Here is a 22,276-nt window from a genome sequence, read left to right as displayed (position 1 = left end):
GTGGCATTAGAGAACCCTGTAAAGTTACTCGCTGACCTTCTGGATATTCCCAAACAATGACACCTAAAACAAATGCTGCCATTGTACGGTGCTCAGCCTGTAAGTTTAAAATAAATGTTTACATTTTTAAAAAATCTACAAAAATTAAATATGAATAAAAACACAAAGCTTTTAAATAAAAGTTAAAGACACCTGAACAAAACTCCAATTTCTGAAAAAAAAAAATTACATACACTCCCTAAATTACAGAAAACATGAGTCCTGTGTGTCAAAAATATAAATCACACCATGATCAAACCATCAATAATTAATCTACTTACTGGCATAGAAGTATCACCCAAAACCTGCAGAAAATATTTATAACCATTCTCACGAACAAGATCTGCTTTGCAACCCTGCAAGTAAAATGAAAAACTTTCAAAATTAAATGAAGTTTTAAATGGAAAGAGCAAAGCTATTACCCTACAAAATTTACCATATTCATCTTTGAACACCATGTTACACACATGGTGTTCTAAGGAATTTTCTTTAGTTTTTCTGTTATTAAAATGAAAAATATGTGTACCATAAGTATATCTTTACAACAGCCAGCAATTTAAAAACCAAATTAGAAAAAATTAAATAAATACCAATTAGTCCAGGCAAGATTATGGCTACAACCTAAAAGGATACAACTACAATTTGCTTGCTTGGCACATAACCTGAACATGAAGGTTCTTTCCTATGTCCCTTTTCTCCCTATGTGTAGTACTTTTATCTTTACCTTTCATCTTTTCCCTTTAGTTTCTTCCCATGAAGCTGATCCAATTTTCACCATTCATTTTGTCTGCAGAGTGGGAAATTAAAAACACACAAAAAAAACACAAACACCTTCTCATTCTGACACTTTTTAAAAAAATATACAAGTTCCCTATACTTAATACTTTCCTTAAAGAATAATTTGCTTTCACAGAAAACAGCTGTAACAGATTAATGTGTAACTCCAATACAATATTCTGATTAACCCTTTAACGCCGAAGCCCTATTTACAAAAACGTCTCCCGTATGCCGGCGGCGTTCGGTGAGTTAGCGCCGAAGCGGAAAAGAAGTTTTTTTCAAAAAATCACAGCACGCTTAGTTTTTAAGATTAACAGTTCATTTTTTACTCATTTTTTTTTTTGTCATTGCCTGAAGTTTAGTATGTAACCATCAGAAATTAAAAAAAATATCATTATCATATATAAATATTAGAATATATGACAGCAAAAAAAAACTTGTATACAAATCGCGCTGTAAGCAAAACGGTTAAAGCTAATGAGTTAATTTTTTTTAGTTGTATTGTACACTAAATTGCAATGATTTTGGTATATAACAAATTTTAAAACGATCAAAGCAACACAGAGAAAATATTATCACAAAATGATGCATGAATTTGTAACACGCGGACGTAAAAAAATGTTTTTTTCAAAAATTCACCATAAATCGAAATATTGTGCTAGAGACTTCCCGTTTGTTGAAAAATGAAGCTAATTGATTGAATATTACTAGACTGTAAGTGTTTTAGCTTACAATTGCAGTTTTCGACCATTTCGGTCGAGTTAAAGTTGACCGAAAGTCGAATTTTTTCTATTTATCGTGATTTATATGGACATATTTCAAAACTGATAAAAGCTACAACCATGAGCTATTTTTTGTTGTATTGTAAATGAAATTGCGCACATTTTCATATATAAAACTTTATGTAACGACTAATATAAAGCGGTGGAAATATTACGACAACGAGACGAAAGAATTTCTGAGATGTTCGGCCGAGTTACCGCGCAGACGTAAGGAAAATGTTTTTTTAAAAAATTCACCATAAATCGAAATATTGTGCTAGAGACTTCCAATTTATTGCAAAACGAAGTTAAACGATTGAATATTACTAGAATGTAAGAGTTTTAGCTTACAATTGCGTTTTTTTACCATTTCGGTCGAGTTAAACTTGACCGAAGGTTGAAATTTTGGCAGTTATCGTGATTTATGTGAAAATATTTCAAAACTGATAAAAGCTACAACCATGAGCTATTTTCTGTTGTATTCTACATGAAATTGCGCACATTTTCATATACAAAAGTTTATGTAACGACTAATGTAAAACGATGCAAACATTACGACAACATGACGAAAAGAATTTCTGAGATGTTAGGCGAATTACACAAGACAGATGTAAGGAAAAAATTTTTTTTTCAGAAATTCACCATAAATCGAAATATTGTGCTAGAGACTTCCAGTTTGTTGAAAAATGAAGGTACATGATTGAATATTACTAGAATGTAAGAGTTTTAGCTTATAATTGCGTTTTTACCATTTCGGTCGAGTTAAAGTTGACCAAGCTTGAAATTTTGGCAGTTATCGTGATTTATATGAAAATATTTCAAAACTGATAAAAGCTACAACCATGAGTTATTTTCTGTTGTATTCTACATGAAATTGCGCACATTTCCATATATAAAACTTTATGTAACGACTAATATAAAACAGTGCAAACATTACGACAACGTGATGAAAAGAATTTCTGGCGCGGACGTAAGGAAAAAGTTTTTTCAAAAATTCACCATAAATCGAAATATTGTGCTAGAGACTTCCACTTGGTTGCAAAATGAAGGTAAATGATTGAATATTACTAGATCGTAAGAGTTTTAGCTTAAAATTGTGTTTTTTGACATTTCGGTCGAGTCAAAGTTGACCGAAGGTTGAAATTTTGGCAGTTATCGTGGTTTATATGAAAATATTTCCAAACTGATAAAAGCTACAACCATGGGTTGTATTTTGCTGTACTGTACATGAAATTGCGCACATTTTCATATATAAAACTTTATGTAACGGCTAATATAGAACAGTGCAAAAATTATGACAAAATGACGAAAGAATTTATGAAATTTTCGGCTGAGTTACCGCCCGTGCGTAAGAAAAAAATTTTTTTCAAAAATTCACCATAAATCGAAATATTGTGCTAGAGACTTCCAATTTGTTGCAAAATGAAGGTACATGATTGAACATTACTAGAATGTAAGAGTTTTAGCTTACAATTGCGTTTTTCGACCATTTCGGTCGAGTCAAAGTTAACCGAAGGTTGAAATTTTTTGTAGTCGACGTACGGTATGTCCACTCGGCACCCAACAGACAATTTTAGTCGACGTATGATACGTCCAATAGGCGTTTAAGGGTTAAAAAGCCTGTGCTGACAACATCTTAACCCTTAATGGACTGATCCCCTCATCAGAGGATCTACAACAGGTTTTGGGTGGTGGACAGATCCCCAACAATTTGGCTGTATCAAGCGGGAAAGAGTTTCCAATACTTCAATGGGCCACAAATGAACTGCGGCAACTAAAGAATTCAGCTCAGCTTAGTCGTGGGCGTATCATGGAATTTAGTTATTGTTCTTGCCTTGAAGGGGAAGCTTCTTGCCACTTTCTCTCCCAAGACATCTTTTTATTTATTTACTCATAAATATACCCAGGGATTGCTGTTGGTTTTAGTTCTTATCTTTTATGATATGATGTCAGTTATAATTGTAATTTTGCAAACAAATATTAGAAAAAACATGTATAAATCTAAAAAAAAGTTACTGCATTTCTCGATTACATAAGTATTTTACAACAAATATGCTCCGAATTTGTTACTGATTTTATTTCTTACCTGATATGATATTGTGAGAGCTGTAATTATAATTTTACAAAATAAAATAAAATATTAAAAAAAAACATGTACAACTTGGTAAAATTTACAAATGTTTTGTGAAAGAGGCCCCACACAGGGTTGTAAATAAGTCACTTTCAACTTCACGTGGAAGTAATAAAAACTTTTTAATTTTTTTTTCTTACACCATGTGCATTTGCATATCTTCCCCTTTTCATTGATGCATTTTTTCTTAAATTGGCCAACCTTAAAGGTTGCCCAGTCTGGGAGGTTTCATGGTATATAATTAGCCCGTCCCTTAAGGGTTAATGCCACAACAGACTGAGCGGACACTTTAAAACCACAAGAAAAAACAAAGCCATTGGATGTGTCAATGATCTGGTTAAACCACTGAATAAAATAATAATTACATAATATAATACATCACACATTATATTACAAAAAATCATGAAGTATTTAAATATGTTGCAAGCCTGAATCAGGAGAGAAATTACCTAAAGCTCTTAGAACATTATTTTCCTTAAAATGCCATTCCGATTACTACTTACATCCAGACACACTACAGGATATCAATCCAGCAATATATTTAATAAAACAAAAGCATAAGAACTGCATAATTTAAATTACAATAAAAATCTATTCCAACAGAATTTAACCCCGATCAAAGAAATAGTGAACTGTACTGTGAGGGAGTGAAACCAAAATGTTACTGTCGAGTTTTACATCCACAATTAAGATGCAACAACCCAGAGGAATGGAAAAATAAATAACAAATATTAATGTACCTCTGAAGCTGAAAGTTTACAAAGTTCAATAATGGCCTAACAAATCTTCTTACTGAAAACTCTCCTTATAACCTATATTTCTAGTGATGTGTTGCAAGCACAATTAAATATAACTCTGAATATCAAATTAAAGAATATTTTCTTTCAAAGTAAAAAAAGGACAATTTTGTAGATGTAATGCACTGTTGTCCCTTGCCAAAGAGAAAACAAATATTGTAGAAATACAAATCCATAGTCTCAAACAATGAATGTAGACATATACTCTATACAAATTAAAAAAAAAATACTCACTGGATCAACCGCTAGTATTTTGGCCCATAGAAAGACTAACAGTGGGCGAAGTTCTCGGGCAGAAGACTGCAATAAACGCAGTACGTAAGGAAATATTCCAACAGATAGTACTAAATTAACAGCCCAAGGACCTAATGCAAGGAAGCTTCCCAACAACTCCAAAGCTCGTGGACGGTGAACTTGACTCAGGAGAACCTGTATAAAAATAAAAATTTATATAATATACTGTAAAGAAATCCACAACTCGTCATACCTTCTAAAATTCCTTAATACTTTCAGTTACCACACTCTTTCAAGCTCTGCACTAAAAACTTTCTTAGAAACTTTCTTTTTCTAGAACTTACACGTAACATACCATTATAAAAGTACAGAAATTACCTGAAGTACTATTGGGAGCTGCTCTGGAGGATGTCTTTGTTCATGACCTAGATTCAGCCACACTTGGAAAGCTGTTAACTGTTCTTCAAAAAACGGAGAATGTACATGGGAGTAAAGGTCTTCAGATCGAAGGGCAGTGGGCAGCTGACTTAGACATAATTCAAGAGCAAGATCCCATGCATCCCACATTGGGTGCTGTAAGAGAAATAAAGCATTTCCAGACTGAGAAAAGAAACATTCACTAATGGAAACCAACTTGAGAATATATTCCATATAAAAATTAATGTGTGGAAAGGGTAAGGCCTATATCGCTAACAAATATTTAAATCCAGAATTCAATCTGAAGTCATTTTGATGTCTGCATTGCACAAAGTTCTTGTGTAGGTACAGAAAAAGTAAGGGTTCTAATTATCAGACCAGTTATTTATAATGCTAAATATATACAGTATTCTGATAAAAATTCTGTACAATACTGACATTGTAATGTATTTTTATTAGCTCCACCAATTTCTGTATTTGAGACATCTGGTTTATATTCATACCAACTATGGGAATTCAGGTAGATGGACCACAACACAAGAGAGCATAATGAGAACTCACTTCGCACCTTACCCCTACAAATGAAATTATGAAGTACAAACGTCAAAGGATAAGCACATAACCTTTTATACAAGTACAAATTCAAACTATTCAGGCAGTCCCAGTTATCAGTGGGCTCAGTTATTGGTGATCCGGTTTTTCAGCGCTTGTCTAGCAACAAAAATTTTCAGCGCCGATTTCCACTTAACGGTACCGATAATCGTGCACTGGCGCCAATACATTACTAACAGAGGCGCTGATAACTGAAAATTGCCGATTTTCGCTTATCATCACACCGTCAGAATGGAAGCCCCACCAATAACCAGGGACTGACTGTATATGGAAATATACATAAGAAATGAAATCTACTGAAAAATTTATGTTATGAATAGCTCCTCTAACTATAAACTGGAAGTGTCTACTACGAAATTTATGAGCAATCCTTTTCAGATTGGTTATCAAAAACCTGGTCTCATGGTTCAATGGTAGTATATCTTAACAAGTGTTGAAGTGTGATGTTAAAAGTGTTTCACATGATGCCTTAGAACTTAGCATACTATAGCCTCTTTCCAACTTACTACAGTATCATGCATACAAACCACTAAAAAACTATACAAATACAAAACTCCTGTGTGGTTAGGTCCCTTTCCCATATCCTGGTTGGCTCTCAGTGGGCCATAATCATTCTCAGGCACTGAGTGCATCAATGTGTATTCCTTGTTGCCAGTTAGATGCAAATTAAGATGTTGAGAAAATGTCCTCTTAACATCCTACAAAGATGTTTACAGTAAGAGGTCATGGCAACACACATGAATCCTTGTAGTTAAATAAGAATTCTCATACAACCATCAAACATTGAAATCAACCAGACAGAGCTTTGCTACATTACCCTAGGCTTGAAGAGTAAGAATCACTATTGAAGACAAGACAAGATTAAAACAGTATTTCATATTTTGTAGACAGTAAAGGATATAAGAACCTTTAGTATGACAAGCTAAAGTGCATTATGAAACAATCTTTGGCTACCCTAATTTCAAATAACAGCTTCCTGCAAAGAATAAAAACCCAATCTTTGGAACCTAACAATGATGACCAGTGAATAGGGGATGCAAACTCAATTCTTTACTATAATCATATAAACTTATATCTTCTATGTATCAACCCATGTTACTTTGTTTATTGTTTAAAACCATGTTCTGACATCAAGCTTTCAGATGGAGATGGCAAGCATTTTGTAGCAGATGGTAGAAAACTGCTTGCAAAAATGCAAATCACATCAAGAGTAGGTAAAAACCTTACTTAGACAATTGAAATTGGGAAACAGCAGTCCTACAAATGCATAACCTTAACTTTGAAATAATGTACAGTTATCTCCATAATGCCCCCTTATTTTGTACTCATCAAATGCACATAGAAATTAAAATGAAGTAAAAACTAACATTTTGGCTGTATTATAAGTTCAACAAAATTTGCATCAGACATGTTCAAACTAGCTCATGTGACTGAAATTCAAACCAAGAGCATAAATACGCCAACTCCTCCTTCGTAAGATTTTTGGCCTCTCAAGTTTTAAATCAGGAAAATACATCAATTCCACATTAAAATCTTCATATTTTCAGCAACAGTGCCCACAGGGTCATACTAATAGAGGCTCACATTCAAGAACAACGAATGGTGTAAAGAGGATTTCAGCAATACGAATAACCATTTCTACATCAATGTCAAAGTCCAACATTTTATACTAAGTGCCCTCCAATTTTATCTGAAATGTTACTTGCTTGCTAGATGTAAGCTCCTTTTTCCTTTGCTTATTAATGCCTGCAAGTTTTAATGAACTATTTACAGTACAGTATTGTGTTATTTATGAATAAATATTTGCTAAGGACAGATGCCACTAGTCCCTTGCAAATACAATTTTATTGGTTTCACCAGATTCCAGCTGGCGCTAGAAGTTCATCTTAATGTTAAGACCGAGGGTTTGTTTCGTATATGAACAAATGAGAATTACACAATATTCCGTGGCTTTTAAGACAAAATCCTACAAATATCCTGTACATTAAATATATTCTGTAAAAATAAACATAATACAGGCGGTCCCCGGTTTACGACGGGGGTTCCGTTCTTGCGCCGCGTCGTAACCCGAAAATCGTCGTAAGCCGGAAAATCGTCGAAAATTGTCAAAAATCATAAGAAAACCTTACTTTTAATGCTCTGGGTGCATTGAAAACGATGTAAACTGCATTATTATTGAGTTTTACATCAAAAAACCTTCAAATTATGATTATTCTGCCGTTTTGGGGCCATATTTCTTCCGTCGGATTGGCGTCACGCGTCGTGAACCCCGAACATGCGTCGTAAGCGGGAAATAATTTCTGATGAATATATTTGAAAAGCGTCGTAACCTCGGAACGTCGTAAGCCGGAACCGTCGTAAACCGGGGACTGCCTGTAATCACTGCAATGCATTAACACAAAAACAGAAATTAACAGCAAAATTACCTGATGGGTCTGAGGTAATTCTGGAGACGATACAGGAGTGCAGTCATAAGACCTCATGATACGCTGTGCTAACAAAAAGTTGCGGAAGAGACTAGCAACTAAGAGATCTTGTCGAAACAACTTCTGAAAAAGATCTTACAGAGGATATGCACCATATCAGAAATAGGTCCAATTACTTTCTAAGTACAGCAATCTTTTTACCATTCAAGGTAGAAATATGTACAAAGTATGAAAGTTACATTTATATAAATGTATAATATAACTCTCAGTTTAAACTTTTGAAAATATAGCAAAATATAAAATACTACTAACAAAATTCACCAGTTTAGGCTATGTTATGTTAGGTATACTGTGTTACAGCCTGTCAGAGTGTACTGTATGTTACAATCTCCATTATTAACTAAAGGAATGTAGAATTGTAGCCTGATGTTGTGATGAGTAATATAGTTAGCCTTTTGCACTATAGCACTGATGTGACACACACATACAAAATAATTTTGTTACAATTATAAATCTTAGTAGGTAGTTCATACTTACTATATGAAACAACCCCATTATACTAATTCAAATACAGTACTAGGTCTCAAAAAGTCACATTAGAAACAGGTACAAAAGTATCTCCAGAAACTGAGGGTAGGGAGCATGATGAGTAACAATGCCTGCTTGCCTACAAGTGTCAGGCAACAGATATTGTTGTAACACAGTGCTTTCTCTCACTAACAATACTACTCGCTACAATTTTTGGGGGCCTATAAATTTTCTTTCTTCTTTTTATTTATTGATACATGTCTAACAAGAAAAATCTAAGTCATAATGTAGTTATTCAGAGGATATCAGTACAATAACTTTATGACCCACTTCTAACCTGATTATAACAATTTTCAAAAAGGAAAAAGGTAAAATGACTGACAATGATAAGGAACTAATTACCCTGAGAGCTCCTCTTGAAAATAAACAGTGATCAAAATACTATAAAGGAATACAAGTGCAAGACACTTAAAATAATGTATTTTACAAAGCAACCACGATTTTCAGCACGACTAGCCTTGACCACAAAACAATTTCTTTTGTCAGTGAAAATAATGTTCCTTCCATGAAAGGTTTACCTTTCAAGCAGGAATAAAATTTGTATTTACCACTTGAAAATTAAAAAAACTGTTCTCCAAGTGAATGTGAGCAACTCTAAACATATAACTCCTACTCACCTCTTGGAAGTGTATTCCATGCTATTGTATCTGTGATTGCTGTAAAGATCCAGTTCAGCTCACCAAGCATAGTCCTGCGATCATTCAGCTGGCCAGGAATCCTATAAATTTCAGTAGTGGTAAAGTTTAAACAGTAAAAGAAAAATTTATTAAAAACTTCCTCTAAGCTCATTTATAATGGAACTTTCCATTTCAAATGTTCATGAAAAGTTTTCATCTGAATAGCTAAAAATATTTATCTTGTCACCACACTCCATTGTAGCATCACTTTACACTTCAACACTACAGATGGTTAGGGTTAAATACTGTACTGATGAGTACAAATTCTTGTATAACATAAATTATAGTCACTACCCCACTTATGAACATTCATTTTACCAATATTCAGAGATAAGAATAGACAGGGTTGCAAGTTAAAATTGTGTTTGGAGTGCTCCACTTTGCCACCCATAAATTCATATTTTACTCTGCATGCCTAATCTGCCCAGTAAGAATTTTTGACGAAGGAGAACCTGTTCCCTTAACCCCTTCCCTGATGACCCCAAGTACAGTATTCTCGTGATTAAATACCATGTATTCTTCTCACTTCTATCTTCCTAATTTAATTGTTCTTTGGTGAATTCCTATTTTCTACAGTTCTCTCCCCATAGGAAATGTTTAGCATGTGGTTTTGTCAATATATGGTGGTGTGCACTGTTTACTTTATGAACTTCCTATGTTATACGCTGCTCCTGTGAAATTCTCTCCAAGTTCGTTACTTTCAAAGCAAGGAAAAAATACAAAATTTTGAAAGTTGCATGAATCCAAATTTTCTTTTTTTTCTTTTTGCCCTTCTAACATCCAAAGTACCTCTTTATAATAATGCATGATTTAAAAATACAGTCAAAATAGTATAACCTATGGCTCCCAAGTTAACTCAGGAGTGTAAACATGACATATTTCAAAGTTAAACATTTTCCTAAGCTTTAAAAATTTTTCAACAAAAATTGGGCACTATATATTAAAAACCAACTTACAAACAATTTATGATGCAAACGGCCATCCAGAACGTAACTCATTCATAAGTTGAATAGTGACTTAAAAACAATTCAAGATATGAACGGCCATCCAGAACGTAACTTGTTTGTAAGTTGGGTTGTGACTCATGAACATTTCAAGATAGGAACGGACATCCGGAACATAACTCGTTCGTAAGTTGGGTAGTGACTTACAAACAATTCAAGATACAAATGGCAACTGGAACATAACTTGTTCGTAAGTTGGGTAGAGACTTACCATCAATTCAAGATACAAACAGCCATCTGGAACGTAACTTGTTCGTAAGTTGGGTGGTGACTTACCAACAATTCAAGATACAAATGGCCATCCGGAATGTAACTTGTTCGTAAGTTGGGTAGTGACTTACGAACAATTCAAGATATGAACTGCCATCCGGAACGAAACTCATTCGTAAGATACGAATGGCCATCAGGAACGTAACTCATTCGTAAGTTGGGTAGTGACTTACAAACAGTTCAAGATACAAACGGCCATCAGGAACATAACTCGTTCGTAAGTTCGGCACACTAATGACTTACAAACAATTCAAGATACAAACGTCTATCCAGAATGTAACTCGTTTGTAAGTTTGGTAGTGAATTTACCATCAAGTAGTTTACCCAAATCATTGAGCTAATCTATTTAGCTCTCACTGGAGTGACCTCTACTACATAAAAGACATGTGGGACATAAAAAATATTAAGCTTATAAAACTATAATAATCTTTCTGGTAAAATTTGAGCATTAAGGAAGTCTTAATTCAATTACTAAACAACGTCAGTAAGCCAAATTTTTTACTTCTAATTTATAGGAAACTTAAAATATATCTAAAAGAATAGGGCTACTTACAAATTCAACAGCTAAATAAGTAACAATGATTGCAAATTCTGATAACAATTGAGACATTACATTTCTATTGTAGACTGAAATTTAAAACTTTTCAATAATCTCATAATGGGAAAGCCAGAACAGAGTGTTTTACCACAGATGATTTTTGGACATCTTCAGAAATCTCAAAGGGTTATGTCTTTAATCACTAATACAAAACTTTGTCAACATATGCTGAGTGAAAGAACAGTTTAAGATTCTTTCATGTAAGACAAAACTCAGCACTCAACTAGATGTGCTTTTACAGGCATTAAGCATTAACCATAATAAAAAAAAAATTTTGTTCCTTGTACAAACAGCTATGCATTATCAATTTTTAAATAAAATCCATACCTCTAAAATTATATTAAAAAACAAACTTAACAGTTTCTTACTTGTCAACTATATCCAAACTAAGCCCATTTAGAAGCTTCCCCTTATTTTGGAGAAGATACCATCTGACAGCCATATTGATTGGTGTAGTTAAACAAGCTGTGAAAACATCTGCAGGTAAATCAGGATTCATTGGAAGAACTTCCTTTGCCCCACAAGCTCCAAGTTGAATACACTGCCTAAAGGTGGGTGGTACTGGACTACTGCTTCCACTGTTGCCTTTAAGCTGCAAAATAAAAATCTCAACAATTATTACGCACTACAAAACAGATATAAACCATTCCCATATTACAGTATACTTATTACGTAATTACCAATAGTAGAGCACTCAAATTTACACAAGAAAAATAGCATTTTCATGGTACTGTGCTTCATATGGAAAATGAAATCCACTTCCTCCGTCTCCTATTTCACTCAAGAGTTATCCAGCCATTCCCTTCTCAAACTGAGGTGGGCTGGTGCTTCAAAAAAAAAAAGTGCTGGACATGGAAATACTGGCAGGAGCCAAATCTTTGTACACTTTGACTACTGTGAGAGCTAAGTCCTATTGGACTAAACTACGTGCCCTCCAGATTCCTTCTTAAGGTTGGAAGTTATAATTTTTTGAGACTGGGAAATGATTTCAGAAAAATGACTGCTGACATCAGAACATGTCTTCTCTATCAACCCATACATACTAAATGAGAAAGGATAATAAATTATTTCCAACTAACTTCCAGCAACTTGGTCTTTGCCATAACATCTGGGGAAAACATTGATGAACCAACTGTCAGTCTCAGACTGAGGGATCTCAGCTTACAATCCATGAAATTCACCTTTTTGGCTACTTCATTATGGGTCTTCATGAAACTATGGAAAACCAATACAGGATCCCATTTAAGAGGTATAAATTACATTGGCACCATTCCCTCTCAAAGTTTCAAAAGGGAAACTTTAAAAAGTTTGCAGGATCCAGATCCCAGTAGATAAGGGAATTTCTTTTGCAGCCCAATATGATAACAATAGTCAATGTGTGTTCCTCCTTAAGACCAATGGAAGAACTTATCAACAAAGGCTGGAAAGTTTTTATTTTCATGGTGCACTGGTTCCACCTCCCTAACCATTTAACTTCCATATAGTTGTAACCCTATTACAAGAATCTTGTACCAAATTGATACATTTGATCTGTTACTTCAATTTCTAATACACTTGCACTTTTGTATTTCAGGAACTGGCTTAGAGACAATCACATTTTGTTATGTACCTATCACTGCATGTTCTGAGTGCAGTGACAAACATGGTTACGACCATGGTCTGACTTGAGTCTGTTACAAAGACCCAGAACAAAAAATGGTGTTCAGCTGACTACACAATACAATTTTAAGAAAAGTTTGTAATCTCTGCCTTTATGTATCTCTATAGATTCATCATCCTTGTCATTATTAATGTTTTTGTCAGATTTCTGCTGTACAGGTCCTCAAATAGGTACTTAAAAATTTATTACCGAAATAAAATTTCACCTTTGAGCTCTCTCACCCTGAACTTAACTTTACTGTGCACGCTGGCTTCATTAATGGAGTCTGTTTACCATATAAAATCTATTTCATGCAGCTGGAAGGGAAGGTAAAGTTCAAATTCCCCACTTAACCTTTGATCTTGACATCCCTGCACATTGGCTTTGTTGATGGATAATATATGCCAAATGTAAAATCTCTTATCTCTTTTTACTAAAAGTTGAAGGCCTACTTGACTTTTGACCTCTAGGTATGAACCTAAATTCATTCTGGACATAATGTCTTTACTAAGTATGCATGACGTGAGTAGTCTCAGTCCCTTATAGATATGTGGTTCAACACTTATAGCAAAGACAAATTTCCTTTTGACCTTTCATCACCCCAGGAAGAGCAAGTTACATTCCTATCCATCCCAAAATGTAATCAGTTCTTGAAGTCACAGCAACCACGTAGGTAAATTTTTTCACATATACATTTTGTGTAATATTGTTAACAAGCATACCAAGGGATAACCAAACTGGACCGAAAACATAACCTCCCTTCTATACTATGTTTCTACAACACAAGGCCTTGCACAGAAAATAATTTTTTATATAAGTAACTTACCAAATAATTACATTGCTATAGTTTCTATTAACCAGCAGCTAAAAATGTTGAAATTCGCGGGTCGCGCTGTTTTGTTTGGCTAACCCTGCCCACTTTCGGGGTAAGAGAGGAACAACTAGGAAAAGTATTCAATTTGTTTGTGCCATAATGTTCATATGAGGGGAGGAGGGAGGGCCCCAATCATGTAATTACTCCTTATTCAATTTGTTTGTGCCATAATGTTCATGTGAGGGGAGGAGGGAGGGCTCCAATCATGTAATTACTCCTTAAGTATATATGAAACTTTATTTTATCATAAAAATGTCATTTTTATATAAGTAACTTACCAAGTATATAATTACACTGCTGATTCCCACATTGACAGGAGGTGGGATGCATGAACAAATCTACCCAAAACATTAATAATGGTAATGAATTTGAGAATAGAGAGGATTGCTAGCATTAAAAAATGCCTGTTGTTTCCTTACCTGATTAGGGAGCTGCTGCAGGAAGGTGCTGTCTCTATTGGCGCTCTACTTATCGTATAGTGGCATGGCGGTATAGTCGAGGCTCGCCTACTATATTAGTGGTTACCTTGCAGCAAGAATGATTCAAATTACTGACAACGGTAATAATGCTGCCCCTGCCATGGGCACAGTACAGAAAAAAAGACAATGAAGTAAACGTCACCTAATACCCAAAAAAGTTAAAAACCACTGCCCAACTACGAAGGACTGGAGGGCACTCTGGTACACTGTACCCCCAGGCTCCCTTAAAAACTCAACCACCTCAAATCAAGGCAAAGAAAGGAAGGAAGGATTGCTCCCTATGCTTCTTCCCCCAACACCAGGCCAGCCACTGAAAACAGACCCAAAGTACTGCAATTATCGTAAACTGTTTCAATCTCCTTCAAATAATGAGTTGCAAAGACCGACTTACATTTCCAAAAAGTCGCTTGCAATATCGAGAAGAGAGACAAATTACACCTGAATACCAACGAAGTGGCTACAGCCCTAATTTCATGAGCTATCACTTTACACAATGGAAAAAACTCATCTTCAACAGAAGAATGGGCTTCCGAGATGAGGTCTCTAAGGAAGAATGCCAGGGCATTCTTTGAAAGTGGCCGAGAAGGATTCTTAACAGAACACCATAAGGCATTTGAAGGACCACGAATCTTCTTTGTTCTGTAAAGATAAAACCTTAGAGCTCTCACAGGACACAATACTCTTCCTCATTTGGGCCTACAATCTCAGACAAACTTTTAATTGCAAAGGAACGGGCCATGGATTGGAACTGGACTCGTTCTTGGCTAGAAATCCTAAAGGGAAGGAACAGACAGCATTCTCTTGGGAAAAACCCACTCTTTTGTCTATTGCCTGGACCTCACTGATTTGTTTTGCGGATGCTAAAGCGACTAGAAAGAGGGTCTTTCTAGTTAGATCTGTCAGGGAAATCATATGCATAGGATCCAATCAGGGACCAGACAACCATTTAAGGACCATGTCCAGGTTCCATGGCACTACTGCTTCCTCGTTCTGTCTCTGTGTCAAACGATCTAACTAGATCAGATAAATCCTGATTAGAGGAAAGGTCCACTCCCCTGTGTCTGAAGACAGAGCTCAACATGGACCTATAACCCTTGATCATCGAGGATGACAGGTTTCTGTCGGTCTTGCGATATAGCAGAAAGCCTGCTATTTCGCCTACAGATGTCTGAGAAGACGATACTCTGCGCTTCCTGCACCATTCTCTGAAAATTGTCCAATTAGCCTGATATACTCTATCAGAGGACTGTCGCCTGCATTTGGCAATAGCTTGCGAAGCTGATCTTGAAAACCCCTTCTTTCTAAGAAGTTTTCTGACAGTCTGTATCCTGTCAGGGCCAGAGTAGACAATCCCTGATGAAAACACAAGTGGGGTTGTTTTAGCAGACAAGGTTTTTGAGGTAGCAACCTCGGAAAGTCTGCGAGGAGGTCGAGAAGATCCGGGAACCATTCCTTTGTTGGCCAAAAGGGAGCCACTAGGATCACTGACAGATTTTGGTCAGTCTGGCCCTGAAGCATGGCATCAGCTGCCCACGCTAAAGGATCTGGAACTGGCAAGCAAAACAGAGGGAGACGATGGTTTCTGGAAGCTGCGAACAGGTCTATGACCCCACAACTTCCAAAGGTCCGAGCAAACATGAGGATCCAGAGTCCACTCCGAGGTAACACCTGTCTTCAGCGACTTAGCTTGTCCGCCAGCATGTTGAGCTTCCCCTGAATGAAGCAAGTAAGAAACTTGACTTGAAATTGCTCTGCCCAAAGCAGAGGATCCCTTACAGCCTCGTAAAGGGAGAAAGAGTGCGTCCTCCCTTGGTTTTTTATATACGCCAGGGCAGTCGTACTGTAGGAGTGCACTGTGACTGTCTTGTTGTACACTTCTTCTTTGAAAGATTGTAACCCCAGATGAGCTGCTTACTTTCAACTCCTTGACATTTTTGTGCCAATTTTTTTGTTCCGGAGACCAGGTCCCTGAAATTTCCTTGTCTCCCAACAGAGCTCCCCAACCTAGGTTCGACGCGTCTGAGAAGTCTAGGTTGGGGTTCAACGGAAAGAGAGATTTCCCTTGCGACAACCTTCCTTCTAAGCTCCACCAACACAGATCCTCTTTTATCTCTGGAGTTACTCGGAACACGAAAGAGTCTGGGTATTTTTTCTGTTCCAACTGATTCTTAAAAAGAATTGGAGCGGTCTCATATGAATGAAGTCTGCCCAGGAGTACGAACAGTTCTATGGACAATAACGTCCCGAGAAGACTCATCCATTCGTTGGCAGAGCATTGGTCCAGAAGAAATCTGTGCACTATCCTAAGGTAAGACTCTATTCTCTTCAGTGAGGGAAAAACATGAAAACTCAGAGAGTCTATTATCATCACTAAATAAAGAATCCGTTGTGATGGAATCAACCAACACTTCTGAACGTTGGTCATCAATCCCAGCTCCCGGGCTAGGAGAAGTGTCTTTTGAAGGTCCTCCGAGTATTTCCCTTTTGATTGGGCCCGAAGTAGCCAATTGTCCAAGTAAAGGGAGATTTTGATTCCCATTGGATGGAGTCATTTTGCTAAAGGAGCGAGCACTCTGGTAAATACTTGAGGCATCGTCGGTAACCCAAAACATAGAGTGCAGAACTGGAATACTTTGTTCCCAAACATGAACCTCAGAAACTTCCTCGATTCCTGATGTACTGGGACGTGGAAGTACACATCCTGCATGTTTATAGATGTCATCCAGTCCCCCTGGCGAATGGATGACATGACAGTTCGATTTATCTCCATCTTGAACTTTGTCTTCTGAACGAAGACATTCAATGCACTGATGTCCTGGATGGGCCTCCAGCCCCCTAATGCTTTGGGCACCACAAAAAGACAATTGTAGAAACCAAGGGAACTCACATTCTCTACTAATTCTATCGCCCCCTTCTTAAGAAGGGACAACACTTCTTTGAGCCTTTGGAGTACGCTGACAATGTTATAGGAGAGCTGCTTAAAGGTGGCTTTTCTTTGAAGGGGATAGAATAGCCTTCCCTCAAAACGTTGACAATCCAGGGCTCTGGCCACCCCTCTTTCTCTCCACTCCTCCCAGAAGAGAAGGAGCCTGGCTCCTACAGAAGTTCAGAGGACAAAATTCTCACTTGTGAGAGGCAGAACAGGATGAGGATCTCTTAATGGCTCTGGAGACGAATCTGTTGGATGAACAGGACCTAGACAGGGATCTTTGTCTGCTGCCACAAAAGGGCCGAGTCTGCAGTGGGGAGACTGTCCTGGAGGTATGAGCGGGCACCTCCTTAGGTCTTCTGAAGATCCGAAGAAACCTCCAGAACTGTAGCCTGCGGGAACAGGTGATGATGATCCAGCAGGGAAAACAGAAGGGCCAACTTCTGGGAGAGAGTCACTCCCCTAGGGGTGTATGAGCACCACAGTTCTCGCTTCTTTAGAACTCCCACTGTGTAAAGGGAAGCTAATTCCTGGGAACCATCCCTGATTCCTTTGTCGATACATGAGAGGACCTGAGCAAGTTGGAGGCACTATCTTCAGGAATAGTAGGGCAGTCCTTAATCTTATGGGCAAGAGAGTCCACTGTCCAATCCAGAAAACTCAACACTTTGAACACCTTAAACAAGTTTTTAAGATGGCGTGAGCTCCGTCGAACTGAACATGATCTTCGCTGAGGCAAAGGCAGATCTACAAGAGGAATCAATCAACCTGGAGAAGTTCCCCTGGGAGGAGGCAGAAACTCCCAGAGAAGGAGCTTCCGCTGTGACATAAGAGAGCTGTCTCCTCTTAGACATTCTAGAAGGAGGGAAGCTGAAAATGGCTCTACTTTGTTCCCCTCTTCTCTGCTACCCATCCCTCAATAACACTGAAGGCTTTCTTGGCAGAAGAAGAAAGTACTAACTTGGGTAGTCTCGACTCGGACGACTGTGACTCCCCAAGAAAAGTCGATGCGGGTGAAGAAGGAGCTGCAGGCAAAAAGCAATTTGGGAAGGTAGCAAGAAGATACCTTAGCAGCGAAGCTTAAGCTGAAGGATGAGTGTTTTGAGCAATTACTTCTTTTCCCTCGTCCGAGGATACAGGAGACAAAGCGAAGTCCGTAGGTTGGGGGGTTGACAGAGCCTTCTTCAACAGGTTCAAAATACTGTTGAGCTTGCTCTGAATCGGGTCTACCACGGAGGGAGCTTGCTTGCTAGAAGAGGCTAAAGCCTGAGGCACGGAAGTTCGCAACGCAGAATGCCCAACTGCTTGGGGAACAATAACAGCCAAAGGAGTCAAAGCGCCAGCAGCATAAGTGCTGTGATGTTCTGGCGCCAACAAAAGATCAGGCGCCAAGGAAGCTCGGGCGCTACTGGGCACTTCATCTTAGTAAGCAATCCATGAATCAAAGAGTGGACGGGCAAAGACGGGCACTCGGGCACTGTGATGCCCTAGAGAAGACAGGTGCTATGACACAGCAGCACGAGGAGCCAACGAGTGCTAAGACAATTTCGGGTGCTCAGAAGAAACCCGACGTTCGGCAGTCAAGGGAGCTTCAAACACTGCAGGGAGCTCAGGAGCCAGAGGAGTCCCGGGCACAAGCGGATGCTCAGAAGAAGACGCCTTAGATGAAGAGCGCTTAAGAGACGTAGGATACTTTTAAGCCGCTCTCTGACTCTCTACCAAGGGAGGAACAGAAGGAAAACATTCCGGACTGTCCTAGTGACTGCAAGACAGGAGAGGACTGCAAACGTCCCTTGAATTTCTTACACGGCACTGGAGGAGAATGAGACTCATCACCCACACGCCTTTTCCAATTGCGTGATTCATCCACAAAATGCCATTGGAGAAGAATCATCTGAGCTAGATGAAAGATAATGCACGTCCAGGGATACGTCTTTCCAGTGGCGTTTGGCTGCAACCTGGGATTCAACCTGGGATTCAACAACAGCTTCAACCGAGGGGGCGACTACCCGCGGGGCTACCAGTTTGACTCCTCCCAGGTTTATGGGAGTATGACATTCACCTTTGCCTAGGAGAATCAGCAGGACGGGCAGCCACCTCCTCCACCATCACATCACTGACACTAGATGCAATCGGGCGCTCTATCGACACTGAACTGGCACTAGAAGTAACAGGGTGCTCCGAATCACTCTTTTTGTCCATAAGGACCTTAACGGAAGAGGCTACTTGCCCAATAAATTCAACAATTCAAACCTTTTATCAATTTTACACTCAAGGCTGGCAATGGTGTTGGGTTCGGAGGCGAGAGAGACAGGTAAAGGAGCGGGTAGCATAGTAGGAGAACTGGGCACAGGATCAACAGAATAACAGGAACTTCAATCTTGACGTTAGCATTGTCAATGTCATGATCAACAGGAGATCCCTAACTAGCTAAAGACTTACTAATCTGTCTGGCTGTCGCTTTTCTCTTTTTATCTCTAGCCAGTTTGTCTACATGAGATCTTAGTCTTCTACTTCTTACTGTCCCAGTCTACACATTCATTACATCGTAAGTCTTCTGAACAATTTTGTCCCCTACAATCCGTGCAGATAGAATGTGAATCAAAGATTCCTTAGTCAAACGCGTATTCGCTAGTCACACTTGAGTCTGACATATGGAAAAAACAAGTCAACTAAAGTTACAATCGGTAAATAAGGAAAGTCGTTATAAAGAGAATCACAATAAAGGTAAAAAAAACAATCTAACTCTGTCTAACCATGCTGAAAGGCTATCCAAGCAAGAATACTTCACCAAATGCGGTGAGAAATCAATAGGAAAGACGAATTCCAAAATCAGAGCTGCTGCTAAAAGCTGGTGTACGGCCATTAGCCAGCAGAGACAAACTGAATCCTTTTGCTAGTTGTTTCTTTCTTACCCCGAAAGTGGGCGGTGTTAGTCACCTAGCAAAACAAAATAGCGTGACCCAAGAATTTCAAAATTTTTAGCTGCCGGTTAATAGAAACTATAGCAGTGTAATTACTTGGTAAGTTACTTATATAAAAAAAATATTTTCTCTTTTGCTGCTGATTGTGCCTTACAGTCAAAATGGCATTTCCTATAAACAATTACATGATAGAATTAAAAACATATTCCCATAATGTAGCAAAACGCAAGCATAACCTGGTGTTGATTAATATTTAATTAAATAAAACTTACCTTCATCTCTTCTTCATGTTGTTCAGCAAACTGTTCAAACAATTTTACGATAATAGCTGCATTTGAACAATCATAAACATAAATAGATGGTGCACCCATCCATGCCTGCAGTTCATATATGGACAAAGGGATGTACTGAGTGAAGCTCTGAAATTATAACAATACATCTTACTTAATTCAACAATTCTGCAATTTCAAAGATACAAAACATCTCTTACATACACCTAAACTACTTCTCAAAATTTACATATGTATGTTTAGTGGAGGTTCTTAATGATTGGTCTCATATAAAAATACTGTACCTTTCATTTATTAATTTTCTAAGACAATTAAAGCAAGCCTAAAGTAACTCAATGTTTTTACATTTTTCACTTTACAAGAAAGTTGTACTATTGCCAACAATATTGAAATAACAGTTTTCATTAGCTTTGTTCATTGAATTTTTTTGTACTGAAAATGTATAATCTTGCTAAATTTATTTCAGAATATGACCACACAATGCAAATTATATATGTTAAATCTGCAAAACTAACATGTTTGGATACTTAATAACACTGAATATGTACGAAGTAATTGGAATTTCTCAGATGGATTCATTCATACAGATCTGGAAAATAGTTTGTCAATTTCTGGTTGTGGTACTCTGTATCACGATTACAATATTTAATCATTTTCCTTTATGAACAGTATTACTGTATTATTGCATCATCATAAGTGGTAATGGTAATTGCTCTAGTTTCTACAAATTTGCATTTGTACTTCAAAGTGTTAAAAGTTAGCTGGCTTCTGTGGCAGTAAATATCTAAGGTAGTTTAAACAAATCTAGTTAAATCTACAAGTGTTCTCTTTGATGTGATGAGCCTGGGAACTTTGGGCGAGAAAATGCAAGTCAGTGGATGTTACTTGACCTATTGACAGTCAAACTTCACTGACTTTGGCATGGATCAAATGCTAGCTGTTTACAAGGCTACTGTCATAAAAGGAAAATCTTTACCAAGGTTAAAGTAGTCTGTAAACTCATAGAATTTCTCACTATGCTTCTATTCTAAATAGTTTGGAGTTGGCCTGTATGGCTTAAGGCTGCAATACTTGCAATGAAACTAAAAGATCTCTCAATACATAGCATTTTTTTGCACAATATAAAACTTTTATTGCCTGCGCAGTAGATTTCAAGTTATTCGTGGTGATAAACATTTTTACTTTCCTCAGATTTTTTCATGAATGTTTTTTCCATGAAAAGCAATTTTTAAAAGGAGAGACTATAACAGAGAGTCAGTGACACCATAGTCTATTGTTGAATCTTTCCACCTTCTTTTTACTATTTTTGAATGTTACAGCAACTATCAAATCAAATAATGAATTTCTTAGAAAATTAAATACAATGGTTACTTGAAATTTTATGTAGTATAGTAAAAAGCAATATTGCCATTCCAAGAATCTGCCCAACAACTCATCAATGTCTCTCTCTCTCTCTCTCTCTCTCTCTCTCTCTCTCTCTCTCTCTCTCTCTCTCTCTCTCTCTCTCTCTCTCTCTCTCTCTCTCTCTCTCTCTCTCATAACAGTGCAATCATTCCTATTCTGTTCTACAAAGTTTGCCTTGGATATTGTCAAATATTAAAACATTTTCTTTCATTATTTAAGTTTGCATTTCCAATTACCCATGAATTCTACTACAAATCTGTGCCATAACGTCAATTATGAGTTAGATTTCACAGTAGGTTTTAAAGAAGAATGACTGATATTCTACTCTGAACTGTCACTACAAAAACAAATTGCAAGAATAATATACAGGCAGTCCCCGGTTTACGACGGTTCCGGCTTACAACGT

At 37.3% G+C, this 22,276-nt stretch overlaps 1 protein-coding gene across 2 annotated transcripts in view; it reads right to left on the bottom strand.

Moving 5' to 3' along the window:
* The window catches only part of raptor (regulatory associated protein of MTOR complex 1), a 109,272-nt gene that overhangs the window by 63,212 nt on the left and 23,784 nt on the right, over window positions 1-22,276 (bottom strand). Inside the window, exons 4-11 of one of the 2 annotated variants that reach the window (XM_067094793.1) lie at window positions 20,449-20,595; window positions 11,700-11,923; window positions 9,400-9,500; window positions 8,195-8,328; window positions 5,118-5,312; window positions 4,740-4,934; window positions 321-395; window positions 1-97 (exon numbers count right to left, since the gene is read on the bottom strand). The exon at window positions 1-97 is cut by the window's left edge and continues 161 nt beyond it. In XM_067094793.1, coding sequence (XP_066950894.1) covers window positions 1-97; window positions 321-395; window positions 4,740-4,934; window positions 5,118-5,312; window positions 8,195-8,328; window positions 9,400-9,500; window positions 11,700-11,923; window positions 20,449-20,595 — 1,168 coding nt within the window. The remainder of the gene's footprint in view (window positions 98-320; window positions 396-4,739; window positions 4,935-5,117; window positions 5,313-8,194; window positions 8,329-9,399; window positions 9,501-11,699; window positions 11,924-20,448; window positions 20,596-22,276) is intronic. The other variant, XM_067095668.1, reaches the window with a different exon arrangement.

This window comes from Macrobrachium rosenbergii, chromosome 1, assembly GCF_040412425.1.
Source record: "Macrobrachium rosenbergii isolate ZJJX-2024 chromosome 1, ASM4041242v1, whole genome shotgun sequence".
NCBI lineage: Eukaryota > Metazoa > Arthropoda > Malacostraca > Decapoda > Palaemonidae > Macrobrachium > Macrobrachium rosenbergii.
The sequence above is the reverse complement of the archived record's forward strand: the minus strand, read 5'-3'. Positions and strand labels throughout refer to the sequence as shown.